The sequence below is a fragment of the Lygodium microphyllum genome, chromosome 9 (assembly GCF_053477565.2).
Source record: "Lygodium microphyllum isolate KBCC chromosome 9, Lygodium_microphyllum_v1.1.10, whole genome shotgun sequence".
Classification (NCBI taxonomy): Eukaryota; Viridiplantae; Streptophyta; class Polypodiopsida; order Schizaeales; family Lygodiaceae; genus Lygodium; species Lygodium microphyllum.
Window position 1 is genome coordinate 157169673 of NC_141143.1, and position 16934 is coordinate 157186606.

The 16934-nt window shown below is 40.8% G+C and overlaps 1 protein-coding gene across 4 annotated transcripts; it reads right to left on the reverse strand.

Moving 5' to 3' along the window:
• Positions 1 to 1619: 1619 nt before the first annotated feature.
• On the reverse strand, positions 1620 to 15191 carry LOC148031773 (uncharacterized). 4 transcript variants are annotated; one of them, XM_087685434.1, is made up of 8 exons: positions 14343 to 15191; positions 4458 to 4543; positions 3994 to 4174; positions 3771 to 3887; positions 3635 to 3679; positions 3421 to 3537; positions 3059 to 3256; positions 1620 to 2971 (listed from the first exon to the last, which is right to left on the reverse strand). In XM_087685434.1, the coding sequence occupies exons 1-7, from the start codon at positions 14349 to 14351 to the stop codon at positions 3134 to 3136; spliced, it is 678 nt and encodes a 225-aa protein (XP_087541560.1). In that variant the 5' UTR covers positions 14352 to 15191; the 3' UTR covers positions 1620 to 2971; positions 3059 to 3133. The 4 variants fall into 4 exon arrangements, with proteins under 4 accessions (XP_087541560.1, XP_087541558.1, XP_087541559.1 ...); XM_087685432.1 differs by lacking the exon at positions 14343 to 15191 and adding an exon at positions 4993 to 8226 and having other exon boundaries at positions 4458 to 4884; XM_087685433.1 differs by lacking the exon at positions 14343 to 15191 and adding an exon at positions 4725 to 8226.
• Between the last annotated feature and the right edge of the window lie 1743 nt (positions 15192 to 16934).

Below are 16934 nucleotides of genomic sequence, written 5' to 3' on the forward strand. Positions count from 1 at the left end.
TGTGTAGGATACTATCATTCCATGTCATACTTCGGTTTTCTCTTTCAATTGCATTTGTCAATACTTCAAAGTGTCTCGAGCTTACAATCTGATTTGGTCAAATTCAAAGGACCTACTTAAGCAACTTTCCCCTTTGCTTGCTTTTTAATCTTCATCCTCGTGATTGGATTGGGTTTTTGTAAAGCCAAAGGATTTTCTAAAATGATTGGCTAATATAATTTACCATAAAATAGTTGAGGATAAGAGATGGGTTATTGGAAAAGCAAAGTTTGGTCTATTTATGGCGATAGAGCTAAGTGGCATGATTGGCTACTTCGACTATCAACTATGAAAATTTAAGCTTCCTTATTAGGGAAAAGTGTTCATATGGAAGCTTCTTATGTGTCTTCCCACAAGTATGTGTTTGTGGTCGTAAGATCTCCCACTATAGATGTGTCTTGTACATCATGTGATGAAACCCTTCCTCACCCTTTTATATCTTGCCCAAGAACAAGCGAGATTTGGGATATCATTCTCCTATATAGAACCTCTATCACTTGTTAGCACAGCAAATGATTACCCATTCTTGGATTTTTGGCAAGTTGACATCCACAACCACATCATCTGTCTTTCATTTTATACAATGGATTGGTCTTTCGCACACCTATGGTGCTCATAATGCTCCTATTTTTTACTCAACCTCGGGTATCCATGGTCATGTAGGTTGTGTGCACTAAATTGTCGTTATGGTAGATTACTTCCATGGTTTTGGCTAGTCTAATACTTAGAGAGGTGGTTGCTCCATGTCTAGATATTATTCCCACCACCCCTATTGTGCCCACTTTGTGAGCCTCTTCTTGTTCTTGTCACTTTTCCTTTGTCGCTTCTTGGCTTCATCCATATTTGTTACTTGTTTCTAATTTTGCTTGGCTAGCTTGAAGGCCCATTGTAAATATCGTCTCATTAATTCAAATATCTTCACACACGCACACACACGTGCGAGAGAGAGAGAGAGAGAGAGAGAGAGAGAGAGAGAGATTTACGGAAAAAAAAAGAGAGACACAAACAGACAGACAGACAAAGAAAGAGGACCTTTTGTGGATATTTGACACCCTTATTTTCTATTATCTCCACTTAATTTATAAATGGTACATTATATAGTTCTACACAAGGTACTGGCTAGACCTTAGGCCGTGACGTTAGGCCATTGGCCTTTACCCCAACATTATGTCATCCCATGTTGTCTTGAATTATAACAATTTAAAGAAACTAGATGATATTTGTTGTTGCTCCATATCATAGCATACTCCTAAGTGTAAGATAGAAGTACAAGTAGATTTAAACCCAATCAACGTAAGTGTTGCCAAGGTTTCAAGAAAGGAATGCTTCATATGAGATTCATACACCAAAACCTATTTTATAAAACTTTAGAAATGACAAGAAGTAAGTTTCATGCGAAAACTTTACTACATGCAATGTTAGTATTACATTAGCTCGAAACATGCTAATCAAGGGAGTCCAAACTTGAACTTACAAATAAAATTCATGTGACCCAAAGTGAACTTGAATTAAGAGACATTCAACTCTAACCTCGATTCTAGAAGACGAATATTAAGGAGTAACTTGTAAAGTTTGTCAATCATAAGAGTAATATTCAAGTATACAAGTCATAGACCATCCACTTGAGTGTAGTAATAGGGGTGGTTTATGAACGTGACGCTAAGTGTATTAAGAGGCGCACACTAAAGAGTTCAAGTAGTCACATAGGTGATTACGCTATACAACTTACACCCAATGCAAGCTCCGTCCTATAGATGGCGAATTGTAGACCCTTCTTGCCAACATCCATTCAACATTTAAATGATATGTAATCACTGACAAATCCATAATATGAGTCGTCTGGACTCTGCAACAGCCTAAAACAAGCAGCAATTCCAAGGCAAGGGTGCAAGCCGTGGCCTCTCAAGATCTTTGACAGCAAAAGAAATTAGTAGTCTACTGTCTTGGACATCCAAGCTTGACAGTTGTTCTTATCGAAATTCAAAGGCGGTGTGTTATTAGACATTGTCTACATGCACAGACTCTGATTCTGCAATCCGACGCAGAAAATGACCACATGCTCTGTTACACTCCAAAATGAATAAAAATCTTGCAGAATGATCCTTCTACAACCACAAACATGCATCCAATCCTTCAAGTCTATGCACAGCAAGCACAATATCAGGAAATGGCCCAAATGGCCAAAATTGTGGATATTTGAGATCTTCCCGTCCAAACATTGTACAGCCTACAAAAGCTTCAGTATTTTGACCGACAAATGAAATAATCTCCATTTGATATCTCACACACACCGCATATCCACCCACATTCTTGGGTTCAATTACTGCTTTTTATTCCCATCACTGGATCACCACGTTCATAGGACATGTGCTCACCCTACCAATTGAGCCACACTGGTTTACATTGGGATAAAGTTTCCACTGTATCCATCTCAGGGCTCGGCAGTTCTTTCTTAGGTTCTTTTAGTTTGGATACAGAGAACATAGAAGTTAGGTGATGAATCAACATAGATAAGTTGTAGACAGAGGCATAACAAGTCGGAAGTATTGGACATGTGGATCTGTTGTCGAGAATTAGTCGAAACGGAACTAGTTTGAATCTATAGCTTCTAGTGCTTCGGATAAAGATATTTGGCCCAAAATACAAGTTTTAGAGAACGTTATATCCAATGCCCAAGTATTGCAGGGCTTAAAGATACACGAATTGAGCTACAAGACTTGGCCCATACAGAAGATTGAAATCACCAAAAATGTTACTGGTGTTAGATTTCGAAGAGTGACCATTGAAATTACCTTCAGAGAATTGCGAAGACTTGCTAAAAATAGTCTGCCTTGATCAGATATAGTAGAACCATTAGAACACTCCCTCTAGCTCCCCAGCTTGTAGCATAACTTTACCAGTGCTTTCTTCCAAATCCTATGCACAGGAGAAGCTGAAACCAAGAGAAAAGGAACACTTACTATACAAAACACGATTGACATCCTTTCCCCTCGTGAATTTTGCATAAAAGTTTACTCACCAGAGTATTGGCTCCTTTCTGCATATAAAGGGTGGCACATGCGTGCATGCCCATCTTCATACACGAGGAAATATTTCAGGTCAGCATACTCAAGTAAAACTTCATGTTGCTGTAGTCATCCAACAAAGGATTGAAGCCATCTTTTGTCCTGGTCCTCGAAACTTCAGCATGCTGGACCATGAACTGAGCAGAAGACATCTGAAAAAGGAAAAGGAAACTCTTCAAACCTTCAAAAACCTGTTTGGTCCAAAACATTCCCACCTCAGGGGAAGAGAATTTGCAGGAAAATATCTGAAAGTCCTTTTAAACACACACACACACTCTCCCTCTCCAAAACAACCCCGCCTTGGGATCAAGCTTACTATAGAGGATTTGCGTGGTCCTTTGCAAACTGGTCCAGAGGTAAACGTATGATGACAATACTGATCCAGGTCTCTTAACAGCCGAAAATCTGTTGGGAAAAATATGTCTGCATCTCCCTGGGGTTTTAACATGACAGCCGACAGAATCGTCTTTGTAAATCCAAACCTTAACTTCAGAAGTTTTTAAAGCCAGATTAGGTGGCAAAACAATCACCTGTACATCAAGATACGTTGAGAGATCCCTGGTGACACCATCTTTCTGCGACAGGCAAACCAGGTTTGATCTTCAACCACAAGAAACGTGCCAAACAAGAGCGAAGCCAATAGAAAAACATACAGAACGTGCATGCCTTTCTAGCCACCAAGGGAGCGCCATCCCCTTCAACCTTCACATCTGGAAGTATGCTGAAGTCACTGGCAATCAGAGCCATGTTGGGTCGTACCGCATACAATGCCTCCAAGAGTTTCTGCCATTTTATGACAGGCAATGTAAAAAGACAAAAGCAAAGAAGCAGAAGATTTTTAAATGGATTCTCTTGAGAAGCATGGGTCTTTGCGATATTTGGCACTTACCAAGCTGCCCGTAGGAATCCAAGTCTTCTGTGAGCTGAAGAAAAGCCTAGAAAATAAGTGTTTAAAGACCCTGGTCCACGGCAAAGCAACCTTGGACTTCTTCTCCATGATATCGATGCAACGTTGTATCAGAGGATCTTGCAACGGCTGGTAAGTTTCAGCATAAGTTACACAGCTGGACCTACTTGCCAAACAAGATGGACATTCATTAATGTAAGAACAAAGTGAGAAGATGCTGAGGAATGAAGTGCAGAAGAAACAAACTCTGCCCTTTATTGTATGTACCAATTGTTGAGAAGAGTCAGAAAAGGGTAAGAAAAGAGAGAAGGATTCTAAGGAAATTTTTTAAGGCAGTGGAAGAGACTATGACATGCCCTAGAGTACCTAGTGTTCTAAAAACCCAAAGAAACTTTCCATTTTTTTGTTGATCTAAACAGTCCTTGGGGTTCAAGAGGAAGGACAACCTTTTTTCTTCTTTTATGCGAGTCTCGAGCCAAGGACTACTGAAGGTTTCCTTATAAATAAGGTCATGCGGTTGGTTATCTAGCACCTGTAGACACAAGCACATCAACCTCTTTTACTTATCTAGTACCTGTAGACAAGAGCACATCAACCTCTTTTACTTTTAAAAGTAAGCATGTAAAAAGGATCTTTTAGATTGTTTATATGGATGTACAATTTTGGCTTTAACTATTCACACAAAAGTCGAAACTTGAAAGGGCAAGTTGAACCTTTGACACCATGTGTTTGGGGAGATCTGATTCACTATTGATATAATCTGTTTTATCAGAAACAATATCCTCCCGGTTGCATCTGCTCAAGAACTCCCAAATTCTTGCACAAAATGATCAATACATTTGCCTTTTATCTTCTCAGATTATCTGGTGGATTCTGGCACATTTGTGATTGTGAAACTTTTAGAACGTTCTTCTTGTGAGTAGAATGCGATAGATGAAAACAAGCCATATCTTGCTCATCCAAAAGCTTTACCACACACACCAAGTATGGCTCACTCTATTGGCTTGATGTCAAGAAGCCCCATTCCTGCTCCTAAACCTGGTGGCTTGCTGGCCCAAAGAGGAAGAAATCCGAAGATTATGAGATGACTATCTTTAGGAGGTTTTAACAATCCACATAAAAATACAGACTGCACTCGAGAATTTAATTAATTAATTATAGTAACTGCTTAGGCTGGAAGAAAGTGGCTAATCCCATGCAAACTGTATTTACATCTTGGTACATCAACTTGCACAAGATCATAGAATCGATGCAAATTATATTTATATGCGGTACAATGACTTGCATAGCATAATAAACTGGATAGACCTCACCATGCATAATGCCATATCCATGAAAGCCCGATCTCTTTTGCATTTGGCCACAACATTATGCTTGAGCTGTGTATGAAAACAATCATGCATTTTGCACATGTCATCCAAGAACTGAAGTGAAGGATTTGAGACAGAGCTTCCTCTACACTTCAATGGAGATGCAGTAGGTTGAGAGAGAAGAGAGAAGACACAGCATTTGTGGGTACAATGACTTGTACCTCTTTAGGTTTTTCAAATAGATATATGAAACATAGTACAATACCCATAAAGGGTATGTTCACCCGTGTAGGGTGCAGGCACAATGGCCCTTTATTCCCAACAACCTCCCACCTAAATGCAACATGCCTGAAGGTAGAAGAAAGCATCAGCAAAGTCTAAGTATGTACAAAGCTAAAAACACCTATACCTATCCAACTCCCATCATCTCGCAGCAATGAGCCAACCGCTCTGTTGGAAGACCCTTCGTGAGAAAGTCCACAGGGTTATCATCTGTATGTACCTTGACAAGCTCAATGCTCTTGTTGTCGAGTACATCCCTCATAAAATGATACTTCATTGTATGTGCTTTGTCTTTGCATGAAAGATAGGATTCCGTGCTAGCATGATAGCACTCTAACTATCACAATGGAGGATAGGAACCTCTGTAATGCCAAGCTCTCCCACCAGATGTGAAACCCATAAAGCCTCCTTGCATACCTCAGTGGCAACCACATACTTTGCCTCTGTAGTAGACAATGTGACACGCTTCTACATCCTGGATATCCAAGAGACTAATCCCCTTGTGAAGGTGCTTGAAGTATACTTCCTGCAGTCAGAATGACCAGCGTAGTCTGCATCCATAAATCCAATGACAGATCCTGCAGTCAAAATGACCAACATAGTCTGCATCCATAAAGCCAACGACAGATGCCTTATGCTTTCCAAAGCAGACGCACAAATCCTTTGTGCCCTTAAGATATCTCATGATACCCTTCACTGCTTCCCAATGCTTTTTGCCAGGATGTGCCATGTACCTACTAACCACTCCCACCGCAAATACTATGTCAGAACGTGTAGCAACCATAACATACATCAAGCTACCAACAGCTCAGGCATACAAAATCTTGGTCATTTCAGCCTTTTCATCATCAGATGTAGGGCTGTCCTCTACACTAAGTTTCACATATGGAGGCAATGGTACACCAATCGCTTTCCCTACCTCCATATTGAAACGCTGCAAAATCTTGGAGACATACTCCTATTGTGACAGATAGAGAAGACCCTTCGATCTATCCCTAAGTATATGCATCCCAAGAATATGATTTGCCTCACCGAGATACTTCATGTCAAAACTATTGTATAGGCTTTGTTTCAAGGTGTCCAAAGCATGAACATCCTTGCCTGCAATCAACATGTCATTCACATACAAAACCAAGAGAATAAAGCTGTCATCTACTGCCTTCTAGATGTGTAAGCAATGATCCACTTGACTCCTGTTGTACCCTTGAGACTGCATGAATGTATCAAACTTATGATACCATTCTCGTGGTGCCTATTTAAGTCCATACAAACTCTTGTTGAGTTTACATACTATCTTTTATTTTCCCTTTGTAACAAAACCCTCAAGCTGCTACATATAGATGCCCTGATGCAAATCACCATATAAGAAAGCAATCTTTACATCCATCTATATATGTTCCATATCCTCAAATGCAACCAAACCCAAGATGGTCCGTAAAGTAGTCATTTTGACTACAAGAGAGAAGATTTCATTAAAATCAATCCCATGTTTTTGCTTGTACCCCTTTGCAACAAGCTGTGCTTTGCACTTTGATGAGGAACCAAAAGTGACTTTCATCTGATAAACCAATTTGAATGGAAGTACTTTCTGCCCTTTATGCAAATGCACCGAATCTCAAGTGCCATTATTCTCTAGAGATTCCATCTTTGACAACATACCCTTATGCCATTTCTTATTGTTCTATATGTCCATTACTTCCTCGAAACATGACGCTTCACCACAGTCTATCACCATGACATAATCAGCAGCATACTGAGCACCAGGAACAAACCTATCCAGTTGTCTTGGTATTCGAGTCGACCTATGGACCGAAGGTTCAGGTTTTCCAAGCTATTGGGTGTACAAATCTGCATTTACAACTTGCTGTCCAAAAATTTCAGCATGCTGTCCTGCCAGTTCCGGCTATCCTAATTGCATGTTTTCCTAGTAAGACTGTGGTATATCATGGGCAACTTCTTGCTAATCATTTTCAGTATCAACCCTTCTGACCTCCTCTGTCTTTTCAAGCTGTTTATGCATGCGGTCTTCCCAAAAGATAACATCATTGCTACGTACAACTTTCCTTTTCTCAGGATCCCATAATCTATATCCCATTTCACCCTCGTCACCATATCCTAGGAAAATGCATTTACAAGACTTTGGTTCAAGTTTGCTACATTATTCCTTGTGAATGTCCACAAAGGCCTCGCAGCCAACCACTCTCAAATGAGCATATGAAGGTGGCTTCCCCGACCACACTTCCTGCGGGGCTCTTGCCTCCAAAGACATGTTCGGTAACCGATATACCAAATGTATGGCTATCATAACAGTCTCTGCCCGAAATCCATGAGGTGATGCAACATGAGACACCATAGTATGGACCTTGCCCTAAATGGTCATGTTCATATACTCTACAACACCGTCTTGAAGCGGATTATGAGGGGCACTGGGCTCTCTCTTTATCCCTTACTGTCACAAAAGTCCTGAAAAGCTTCAAACACATTCCCCACTATTTTCAGTACAAAGGCATTTTAATGTCTTACCAGTTATATTTTTAGCAAATGACAAGAATTTCTTGAATTTATCCAAGGCCTTGTCCTTACAACAGATAGGATACGCCCATATTTTGCATGTAGCATCATCAACAAGAGTGATAAAGTACTTCTTTTTCCTAGAGACAACTTTGGCATTTGACACATCTGAATGTACCAACTCTAAGGGAGAAGACTTCAATAAAGAGACTTCTTATGTAATGCTTGAGCATGTTTACCATAGACACAATGATCACAATGGTCAAAATCAACATACCTCAAACACAACAAATAACCCAAATGAGAAAACACTTTCATTCCAATTTGACTCATGTGTCCCAACCGGCCATGCCACAAAGAAACACTTGGTTGCTCGGTCATGGCGACTATATGGTCACACCCACTAGACACATACAATAGATACAGAGTATCACTCTTAGAGCCTCTAGCAATGATTCTAGATCCCTTACGTATCTTCCATTTGCCATCCCCAAAAGTAGTGTGATAGCCTTCGTCATCTAGCTACCCTGTGCTTAATCAAACTCTTCGAGAGCTGGGATACAAACGTCACATGATGCAAGGTGAATATTGAACAGTGCTGAAATTCCAGCTGCATATACTGCCAATCCCTGCAATATCACATGCATAGTTGTCCCCCAAGTGGACAATACCATGTCTGCCACCACTATAGTCATAGAACCACTCATGGTGTGGTATTACGTGGAATGAAGCACTTGAATTAAGAATGCAAGTGTGCAATCTACAATCAAATATAGTGCACTAAAAGAAAAAGTAAAGAGGACATCACTACCACTATCACTCTAATGACTGACTACATTGGCTTGCTCTATCTTGACATTGCTCTTCTTTGAAAATTGGCTATCCTTTTTCTCATCCTTGCTATCATCAGTCTTTTTACCCTTGCCCTTCTCTTTCTTTCACTTATAGCAATCACACTTAAAGTGTCCTTTCTTGCCACAATGATAGCACTCAACATCTTTCCCACGAGACTTGTTGCATCCTTTATTTTCAAATTTTCCCTTCTGCTAGGATTTGCCTCTAGTATGCAATGCACTGGAAGACTTGATGGCAGCATTATTTTGTCTATTTAACTCTTCCATAAGCAAAGAGATCTCCACATCAGAGAACATCAGCATGGCATTGGAGTTACTCATGGCTGTCCTGAATGTATCCCAGTTTTCAAGCAAAGTGCATACCAAGAAAGTGGCTTTGAACTCATCATCAAGGTTAAACTTCAAAGCAACCAGCTAGCTGAAAATTGAGTTAAACTCATTGAGATGTACAGGCATGGCTATACCTTCCTTCATGCAAAGGTCCATCAATTTCTTCAATCAATAAACCTTGCTAGCACACAACTCCTCAAGTCTAGTCTACATAGCATATGCAGAATCCAACTTCTGAGCACACAACTCCTCAAGTCTAGTCTACATAGCATATGCAGAATCCAACTTCTCTATATTGAACAACAAAGAGTCTAAAACTGAAAGCTCTATTGTAGAGCATGCAAGCTCATCTAGATCTTCCCAATTCTCTTTCTCTGTGTCTACTAGTCGTACTCCCTTTGTCTTAATGCGCTTCACCTGTTTCTTACGCACCAAGACATTGTACCATTGCTTTTGCCATGTGGCAAAGTTATGTACACCCTCAAGCTTCTAGATGTGCAAAAGGTTGCTTCCATCACTGCTGCCAGCATTGCAGCCCAAAGATGACTCAAATGTCACCAAATACAAGCCCAATCTATCACGCAAATGACCAAGATGAAAGACAAATACCAACCAACAATATTTCTAAAATCTTCAGCTTAGTACCACCTATTGATCATATCCAAGCATAGCCAAGCATATGGGCTCAAAAACATACATCAGTACATTACCAAATAGCATTTGATAGCATTATGGATAACCTGTCTGCATCTAAGACCTGTCCATAGTACACAGCATGAGAATCTTTGCAAAAACTGATATATTTCAGCCTAAAACTGAGGCACAAAGCATGTGCAATCACTGTCTAAGCATATGCCAATGATTCAATACCAAATCAATACCCGAAGACATCAATAGGAACTCCCAAATATTGTACCTACAACCTGCAATTTTACTACAGCCAATGACAATGTTGGCAAGCCCAAATCCAGCTCAACATATCCCCATAACCATATCGGAGTGCATAGCATCAATGGCATACATCAATACATCATGTAGAGCACCCAAATCATAGCCATAAGCAATAGACATAAGGATAATGCCTATAAAGTACATTCAGCCTTGTGTATTCCAACAGCTATATCACTATCAAAACTGAGTAAATGAAGCCTCAAAACATGTCCAAAGACATCTCAAAGCAATGACATAGGATCCCTGAATATTATAGCATCAAAACATAACCATTCGGGCACCAAAAGGAGCATGCCACTGATCATGAGGCATCAAAGACAAGAGCTGCCCTGTTATTTCAGACTGCATACTGTGTGATTCACAGTCAAAGGACTAAATATAATCAGCTCCAATCCAATGTCAAGCTAAAGGGCCAATGCCAATGTCAATGGGTGTGACCATGCATGTATCCAAGCTGTAGATGAGCTACCAATGAGAACCAATGAGTGAGAATCAACTATGTGGGCTGAAGACAGGGTGCTGCAGATCAACATGATTTGAGCCTAACAGGCTGTTGGCTTAGGCAGCAACTAATGACATCAAGAAGCCTCTGGTAAGGCTCAACCAAGGCTCTAGAAGCCTTAAACCAAGTTTCAATGCAAGCTGCGGTGAGTAGGCCAATGGAGTTTGCTTTCTACGAGCTGTCAATCACTGACCCTGAAACTGAGGTGAATGCCCTCTGAAATGAGCTTATCGCAGGCTCAATAATGCCCTGAGCAAGCTCCAAGAAGCCTCAATGAGTGCTCAAGCAATTGATGACCAATACAAACCTCAAATGGTGTGGATATGGCTGCCAAGAATGAAAACCTTGCAAGTATTGAACTGTCTACTGAAGTAATGCCGGGGAGCTCCTCCAAATGTCCAACTCTCATACCAGTTTGAAGTGAAGGATTCGAGACGGAGCTTCCTCCATGCTTCAATGGAGATGCAGTAGGTTGAGAGAGAAGAGAGCAGACACAGCATGTGTGGGTACAATGACTTGTACCTCTTTAGGTTTTTCAGATAGATATATGAAACATAGTATAATATCCGTAAAGGGTATGTTCAGCCGTGTAAGGTGGAGGCATGGTGGCCCTTTATTCCCAACAAGAACTGCACCTAATACTCATGAACAGCAATTGCAAAGTTGACATGCATGACTGCCGCTTGATCTCACTGGCTATGCATGTGCTGCATTCCTGAATAACATGGCTAGGCTCCCTAAAATAACCACATTTATCTTTCTTTTGAAAGTGATCAACATTTCAGCTCTAAGGATCAGAAATTTGAGCTTTGCCCTTAGGCTTACCAGTAAATAAAGATCTTGGCCTGGAAGCAAAGGCTTTCTCACCTAAAGCTCATACAAGCATGGTTAATGTATGTCTACTCCTCATAGAGCAACACAAACAACAACTCATCAAAATAGAAAAGTTGGCACCATGTTTTGCAAATGGCAAGTGCAAAGGTCCAAAATGAGTCAACAAAGCACACTAGACACAAGTGTTGCATAAAGAATACTCACATTAATATATGTAAGATATTCCCTCCAATCTTTGACACGAAAGATGTGTCCATTCCGTGGCTGATCCACATATCTATGCCCACAGTGGATATCATCCAACTTGTCATCAGATGCAAAGCATGCCAAACAAATCAAGGTGGAAAAAATGTAATAGCTGCTAAATGCGGCATCGAATCAACCAACTAACTGCATGAATGTGAAGAGGACTTTGAAGAACCCAAGGGTCAGATCTGCAGAAAATTGAGGGCAATGCCCCAGAAAACTGGTTTACAGGCAGTTAGGCAAAGCCCAAATTAATGGGCAGCACCAATTTCAATCCAGCAAAAAACGCAGGCACAAAACCCTCGCCAAAGGCTATACTTGACACAATTCTGATATTAAAATCATGTTCTCAAAGGAAACAACAATACAATTACTCATGTTAAGAAATGTAACATTGGGAAGTATGAGCCGTTGTTGGTACCTTAAAGGATTACAGAGTCTGAAACATAAGTATTTTCAGATCTCAATATATTGACATTATCACCTTTCAACAAAACTTTTGTTCACCCGTCTGCATCACATAAATCTACTGTTATGCCTCCAGAAAAACAACCTGAAGTCCCAATGATGTCTTTTGGAATCAATACGGGTGATTTAAATGAAACATATTCATTCATGGAATCAGATGAGGCTAAAGTGAGAAACATGACAAATCACATGACTAGGCATGACCTTCAGGGGGCTGCAGACAGCATAACCTACATGTAGGTAGAAGTGAACTGTGCATACAATGCCTTCATGGCTTGTCTCATTGCTCGAACTGCTGCTTGCGTCTCAAGATGTCTTCGTGAGGTTGCAAGGCTACTCAAACCAAGCATGACATGTTAATTTAATTCTACTGATGTTCTCTCTCTCCCTTTTGCTTCTTCCTATAGCTCTTCTCAAAATAGAACTTCTGGAAATTGCAGAGATGGAGCAAAAAGAGAATTGCTAAAGAGAGCTTGAGAAGTGCAAAGAAATTAAACCATGAGACACCCAGGCAAGATCTCCTGCTCTAATTCCGATTTCCACTCAGGACACAATTGAAAAGCACATGCGCACACACTTTCATAGAGAGAGTGTGTATGAGGTGTTTACCAGTGAAGTCCTCTGCCAGGTGGTGAAGCTCCATTGTCGGTCCAAGAAAAAAGAGGGTCAATGAGTACTGTGGAAAGGCATAGCTACAAAGAAATCCCATTGCAGTGAAGCCACTGTATCAAGGGAGCATGTAGATAACCCCCGTCCCCAAAGACTACTGTGGAGTTACCCCACAACTCCCAAGCAGTTTCTGGTGTTCAAAGCCCAACCATCAGGTTGCCCTATCTCATAAGAATAGGCTCAACTATTTGCATGGTGCCAATGGGGAGGGCTGGAGTGAAGCTAGTCAAGAACCTGTCCACATGAGGGGCAATGGCCCCACCACCTGTCCAAAGGAAACTTATTTGGAGTATTCTGATCTTTGTGCGAATTGTAGCTGCTCAATATAGAGGTTAACTGAAGGCCACAGTTTTGGAGTACTACTCCAATGCTCATACAGATTGGAGCTGTTCATTTGAGAGACTGATACACAAGATAGAAGGTTGGGGGCCAACAGTAGGCTAATCCAATGCTGGACTGATGGTTTCCATTGCATGAATGAGAAGCCTGTTCACAATCTACGTTTCAAAGACAGAAGGCTGTTGCAAACACAGGGAGCAACACAAAAAAACGGCCACAGAGGGAGGGCAAACATTGCGCTAAACATGGTCAGATGGAGAGGAAACACATAGATGGAACAAAATTCCTTTTCAGAACAGGAACAAGGGCACTATATATTTGGGAGCACCATGTCACTGTGACATATTGACAAACTTTGCAGCATAAGATTAGACGATGGCCCAAACATAACAACATTTAAATGTATCATTGCACAACATGCTCATATGACTAAGAAGTGATTTAAGTTTAGGATTTTACTGATATACACCCTAAGAGATCTTCATCACACTCGCATGTTTGTCGAAGGGGAATGGGAACAGTGATGCTTGTAGAACATGTTCCCAAGTTCCTTAAGCCATGGAATGGAATCCCACGTCACTATGATGTGAAGGGAGAAGACATGAGATGGACAACACAGCAGCAAGGAGTGAGATGCAAGCTGGCAACAGTTGAGACATGGGTGATGGCAGTGATGTGAGCAAAGCAGCAGCAAGAACTGCATGGACATGGAACAGGCAGAGGCAGCAGCTAGCAGAGGGGATGCCACATGCAAGGAAGAGGCGTTGGTGAACAGCAAGCAGCCATGAGGAGGGGGAGGGTTGGCAATGCACAGGCAGCAAATTGGGGGGAGCAGTTCAATCCAAACTACTTCGTCGCAAGGTAACAGAACTAACATTGCATGATTGGTTTTACATTTGAGGGTAGTTGGTCAGTGAAACGGGAATAATGTTCTAGCTATCGAGACAATACCAGTTATTAAAGCACCTGCTGGGTGAACATTAGTTTGTTAAGAGACTGCATTAAATAAAAGCTCACTCCAGTGAATTAACTTACCTCAAGCATGATAACAAAACATGGACACTTGTCGACTTTTCCTGCAACCACCAAACTGAATGCATCATTTCTCACAACATTAGGAAAATATTGCAATAAATTACTTTTTGAGACTGGGAAAAACCAAGTCACACTCTTACCACAAATTTCAATTCACCTTTATGTTTCACCTTAGAACTACTGGGCCCCCTAACACTTTGGCCAAAAGATATCATAATCTGACACATGAGGCTGAATTCTTACAGAAAAGCCAATGGTGGTATAATAGAGCCAATCCCTTGCTAAAAAGGACAGCCTCCTCACCATTAATCTCATAGCAAGCAAATCATTCAAATGGGTATGCTCCTGTATCACCACCTTCCTCTAGCATGCCAAACATATCCTATCCTCTCATGCTTCTCGAAGTTTGGGCTAATGGCAATCAGAGCTTCTAAAGCCATCCAAAATCTCATCAGTGGACATGTTCATGGTTGTGGAGAGGTTGATCAAAAGATGAACAAGGAGTTCTGCACACACTTCCCAAGAGTGAAGGGTTGATTGGGAAGGTAAAGAAGGGAAAAAGTCACTCTCCTTACACACATGGTTTTAGGGAATAGTTTATGGACTAACATGATTGTGCTAGTGAAGGGACTGAAACCATGTACAGTTCTGTGTAGAGGTGAATACATGTTGAGAAAATCATTGATTGTTGGGATTTTTCCGTACACCCAATTATGCAATTACAGTGATATTGCATCCACCATAATCAAGAGAAGAACAGCACCTTAACCAAGAGCTGGAGGCTGAATGGATAGAATACATAAAGGGCTTCATAGATGGAGTACAAGGCATTTTGATGGTCAACCACATCACTTAGGAAGAGGTAATTACAATCTTTCCCTTAGTGCAATTCAGCTCCCAACTTGATAATTCCTATTGCATGAACATCATGGTCCATAAGTTCAATCCCGAGAATTCACGATTCTCATATGATTGGGGATGGTCAAAGGTGAGAGACGTGCTTCATAACAAGAGGTCTCACCTTATGACGCGCGCCAAGAAGTCACTGCGGAGACAAGAGCAGGGGCGCCCTGGATATGGCCAACCACCCAATTGCCACCGCAGGGAGTGGAAAGAGGCCAAGAAGAGAGCAGCAGAGAAAATCACAAGTTGCCAGCATGTAGAGGCGCAACGTATCCAGATGGCAACCATGGGATCGTCACATTATGGATCGGGTGGCAGGGAGTCATGGGAGGCTGAGTTTGTAAGTATTATTTGATTTCTTTTTTAATTAAATTTTATAATTTGTTTCACTTCATTATGTAGTGTGTTCTAATACGTTGTATGTTCAAATTGTTTTGTAGTATCATATCGTTGGTAGGATGCCTACTCCTAGAGAGGTAGGCTACCATCGAGGTCATAACCGGGCATCCACTTGGCAACATTTCTACGAGGAGGGACTCATCACGGAGGAGCAATATAGTCATGCCATGAGGATTCCACAACCAGAAGAGGTATGTTTTATTTTTTACATGAAAAGTATAGGTAACTCTAATTTATTGTTTGTAATGGTATTTATATACCTTAATCCTTTGTGTAGGCGAACCCTGATGCTGTTGGGGATAGCGAAGGGGGGACTAGCAGTAGTGGTGGCGACAACGGCAGCAGCACAGGCAGCAGTGGTGGTAGTGATGATGATGCCTCTTCTGAGGAGATGTAAAGGAGCCCCATACATGCATGCCTCCCCTTGGCTTGTAATTTTCATTTTTGGTATGTATTACTTTCAGCTAGTGCTTGCAACCATGACCATGCTTGAGGTCACAAGCACTAGAACTCATCATGTAAAAACGTTTCATCTATATATATGAAATTTCGTGTTCTACATACATTGTTTTGTTTTCAGTACAAAAATTTTCAAAATAATCTTTCTCTGTTTTCCCTAAGCATACAATTTGATATTGATGGGGAAAAAAAACCAGAGAGCATGTTACAAAGCCACATGCTCTCTGGTTTTTTTTTCATATCTCTGTTTTGCGCGTCTATCAGCACGTCTAATTTGCAGGATAAATGTGCATCTATTCTCGTCAAAAACTTGCAGAGTAAACACTTTTTTAGATGCGTAGATACACGCGTGTATAGACGTACAATATGAATATATCCACTTTTTTATAAATATGATTATATATTTACATAGCGTGTCAATACGCGCGTCTATATGCGCGTCTATATGGGCGTATAACTCTGGCTATAAGCGCGCTTTTAGATGCAAAATTGTAGACGCAACAGTAGACATGGTAATAAACGCGCTCGACTTTTTTTATCACAGTTCAAATATTGCGTCTATGGAGCCTTTTTGTTGTAGTATCTTACACTTTTTCTTGTGCGCCTTTCTCGTTGATTTAGGACTCTTCTGTGCTTCTTGTATTCCTATATTTTTCCTGGCATGCCTTCGTCTTCTGCTTTAGATTTTTCAGATTTTCCACCTTATTCATCTAAGGGTTAACAGGTTCATTTGATCTTAGTACTTTCAAGGTTATCAAAGGTTTCCTAAATGATGTAGATGTGAAATCATCAAATAATGTAAATCACTCATACTATCAACATCACAAATCA